Source organism: Myotis davidii, unplaced genomic scaffold (assembly GCF_000327345.1).
Source record: "Myotis davidii unplaced genomic scaffold, ASM32734v1 scaffold1036, whole genome shotgun sequence".
Taxonomy (NCBI): domain Eukaryota; kingdom Metazoa; phylum Chordata; class Mammalia; order Chiroptera; family Vespertilionidae; genus Myotis; species Myotis davidii.
The window spans coordinates 990,577-994,561 of record NW_006287260.1 but is presented as its reverse complement, the minus strand read 5'-3'; the positions used below and the strand labels follow the sequence as shown (position 1 = coordinate 994,561).

The window sequence follows — 3,985 nt, the reverse complement described above, 5'->3', positions numbered from 1 at the left end:
TGAGGAGGAGCGGAGGAGCCAGAGAGGGAGCCAGGACGCCCGGGGGGCAGTCAGGGGGCAGCACCGCAGGAAGGACGGGCTGCCCCCTGGTTCTGGCGTCAGATCCAAGGCAAGTGATGCCCGAGGAGCCCCCACAGCGCGTGACTCCCCTGGCGCCCTGTCTCCGCAGACGCTCTACGGGGTCTACTACAAGTGTCCCTGCGAGCGGGGCCTGACCTGCGAGGCGGACAAGTCCATCGTGGGCTCCATCACCAACACCAACTTTGGCACCTGCCGAGACCAGGGCCGCTCCAAGGAGTGTCTCCAAGGAGTGAAGCCCCAGGGGCCGTGCCCCCGGTCCGGCCGGGAGGGTGCCCCTCCTGTGCCCCTTCTCCCCGGCCGGCCGCCCGGGGCCAGCACCTCCATGTCCTGAATGGGTTCTTGGCCATTAAAGCCCGTCCTGCAAACCTCCCCCGAGGCCTGGATGTCACTGCTGAGTTGGCGTCTTCCTTTCACAGAGCCTGTGCCCCGCGGAGCCCGCAGCAAACAGGCCGGAGGAGGGAGGGAGGGGGCTGCACGGGCAGGCAGAGGATCTCCTCACTTCTGGGGAGCAATCCCTCCTCCCTGGGAGCCCTCCTTGCCCCTCGAGTTCTCAGACAGAAAGACAGGCAAGCGTGTGCTTGCATACACACACACACACACACACACACACACACACACACCCGCGCACACACTCCTCTGGTGGGCGCTATAATGACCCTATTCTTTGCCCTGCACCAAAGCTTACCCGTCCCCTGTGCTGGGCTCACACCTCTGTTCTGGGCCCCAACTTTCAGATGTGACAACCAGAGGACACACGCGTGAGTGAAGGGTCAGACTGTTAGGGTCGCCGAAGGAGGAACGCATGAGGATAAAAGGGGTAAAGAATTATGAACGTATTAGGTCATCTGGGCACCAGATGGGCTGAGCCCCAAAATGGGGCCAGCTGCCGCAAAGACCGGGAGTCAGAGGTTTTTAAAGGGCTCTGGGCTTTTTCTGGGCGGAGGATTCTCTGTGCAGGTCCAGATCCTGGGAAACTCTGGAGGGGAGAGATAATGGTCTTAGCAAGTGGAATTCCATTGTGAAGGGGCCTAAAGGTCAGTTCCCAGGGGCGGGGGGGTGGATCAATTATTTGATCAGACCTAGCACAGACACCAACTTCGCTGTGGGCTCCCTGTGCTCACAAGTCAAACCCTCAGGGTGATCCTGGGAGAATGGTTGTCTCCACTTTACAGATAGAAGACTGAGGGTTAGAAGGTTCGGTGCCTTGCTCGATGTCACAGAACTAGGAAAAGTTGGCGCTAAACCCATCTCACTCCACCCCCCACCCCCTTTTCTACAATTCCCTGTTCTTTCCCAATTATCTATATCCAGACAAGTGGGTGGAGTTGCAGGGAATTTAGTTTTGGCTTAATATAAAAATTTCCTACTCCAACCTGGGGTCCCGTCTGAGATGTGCAAGTGGAGGGTCACTGAGTGGGATGCTGGAGAGGGGATTCACACAGAGACTGTGGGAGAGGCAACTCAGTGAAGCTGAGGTCCCAGGATTCTGTAGTTCCGGGATCCATGACCCCTGCAAGTAACCATTAGGTTTATGAGTTAGGGACTTGATTCAGCTGTAACAACAACAACGACTAAAAAACAAACAAATAAACAAATAAAAAGAAAACAAAGTAATATGGCTTTACACATGGGGCATATATTTCTCATGAATCAAGAAGTCTAGAGCTGAACCGGTTTGGCTCAGTGGATAGAGCGTCGGCCTGCGGACTGAAGGGTCCCAGGTTCGATTCCGGTCAGGGGCATGTACCTGGGTTGCGGGCACATCCCCAGTGGGGGGCGTGCAGGAGGCAGCTGATCAGTCTCTCTCATCGATGTTTCTAGCTCTTTATCCTTCTCCCTTCTTCTCTGTGGAAAATCAACAAAATATATGTATTTTTTAAAAAGTCTAGAGATAGGAGGTGCTGGCATTTGTTTGGGGGCTGGCAGATCAGCCATTCTCTTGACCTTCTCACAGGGCAAACGCCTGCATAGCAGCTCCTAACATCATATCCTCTCTCCAGATGCTAAGTGAGAAAGTGCAGAGCAGAGGATGGGTGAGATAGGGAGTGAGGGCTGGTAGGTCTCCTACGATACTTTCTTGCCTTGTGCTAAAGCCTCCAGGCAGACTTCTCCATATCTCCATGTCTATAATAGGTCACCTGACCACCTCTAGCTGCAAGGGAGGCTGGGAAAGCAAGTATCGGGCAATGGGGATGTGGATGCCATCACAAGGTTAGATGAATCATGCTCCCTCTCCAGGGGTTGGACACATTATTACTCAAACAATATTGGGGTTCAGTGAGCAAGGAAGGGGGGCAATGGCTGGTTCCAGTGTCTGCCACACCTGAGTTAGTGCTCGACCAGAGGTGCTTTCAGCATCCTAACCCAGCAGGGGTCTCGGGCCCTGGGGCAGGGGTAGGGCATACTTCTTGGCGTCCAGAGTCAGCCCTGCGGGGTCTGCACTCATTCACTTCTCCACACAACTGCTGAGTGACCGCCGTGCCCAGCACTGTGCTACAGGCCGTGGGGACACGAGGAAAACGTCCTGAGTTTCCGGGAGAGAATAGGGGCTGGGCTCTGCAGAAGCAAGTGGCCCAGACCCCTGCTCTCTGTATAAATATATCCCACCTGAAATACCTGCCATACTGAGCCTGGCTAATACAAGACTGCTGGGCAAAGAGGAGCCTGGGGCTCTTGTTGCTCTTGTTCAAAAGAGCCTTTCTCCCTCTAAGCCTGAGCCCAGAGCCTCACCATTTCCTAATTCACATACAGATGTCCTAGGGCAGTGGTTCTCAACCTTCTGGCCCTTTAAATACAGTTCCTCATGTTGTGACCCAACCGTAAGATTATTTTCGTTGCTACTTCACAACTGTAATGTTGCTACTGTTATAAATCGTCATGTAAATATCTGATATGCAGGATGGTCTTGGGCGACCCCTGTGAAAGGGTTATTCGACCCAAAGGGGGTCGCGACCCACAGGCTGAGAACCGCTGCCTTAGAGGCACTCACCCCACCCCGCTCTCTCCAGGCCCTCTATACAGTGATGATGTGGCCTCTTTTTTAAATATCTCAAATAATTTTTACATGTTGAAATGAAAAAAAGCTTTGGTTCAAAATTGATTCCACCTGTTTCTTTTTACCTTTCAGTATGGCTATTTGAATATTTGAAATTACATGTATAGCTCCATTTTCTTTCCACTGGACAGTGCTGCCCTAGAGAACTGACTCTTCACAGAAGAAGCACCGTCTTACACCTCGAAGCACAGGTCTCTAGGTTCTGGCAGCAGTATCCTCACCGACCCCTCTTTCCTCAGGGGCAGCTGAAGATCCATGGCTTGTGAAGGGATCCAGAATACACCGCTGTAGCATTACAATTATTTTGAACAGAAGGCATTTGAGTGTAGGCATTTTTTCTGAACCCCCTTATCTACCTAAAAGCAGAGTCTCCCAAAAACTCAATTGTCATAAGTCCCCTCCTGGGAGGCTTCTTATAACCAGCAAAGATGGGCTGTTGTGCTGTATTGGCTTCCTTGTCGGAGAGGAGATGTTCGCACCACACTAAGTGGACACTGTCACACAGTTCTCATATCTCTCCCATTTACTCTCCTACGAGCCCATTTACCTTTCCTAAAGCTCATTTGTCTCCCATAAATGCCCTCCCCCATCCCTTCCCCTGTTAAGAAGTCATTTTCCAAAGTGTCCTTCTCTGCCCTGGCTGGTTTGCTCAGTGGTTAGAGCAGTGATGACGAACCTATGACACGCGTGTCAGAGGTGACATGTGAACTCATTTTTTTGGTTGATTTTTCTTTGTTAAATGGCATTTAAATATATAAAATAAATATTAAAAATATAAATCCTTCCGCCCCCAATTTGGATGGTATATAAGCCCCAAATTCTAACTGCCTCATTAAGTCACACTTTTCT

At 51.7% G+C, this 3,985-nt stretch overlaps 1 protein-coding gene across 1 annotated transcript in view; it reads left to right on the top strand.

Moving 5' to 3' along the window:
* CLPS (colipase) overlaps positions 1 to 450 on the top strand; it is a 2,299-nt gene extending 1,849 nt beyond the window's left edge. Inside the window, exon 2 of the mRNA XM_015560870.1 lies at positions 170 to 450. Coding sequence (XP_015416356.1) covers positions 170 to 412 — 243 coding nt within the window. The 3' untranslated portion in view covers positions 413 to 450. The remainder of the gene's footprint in view (positions 1 to 169) is intronic.
* The last annotated feature ends 3,535 nt before the right edge of the window (positions 451 to 3,985 follow it).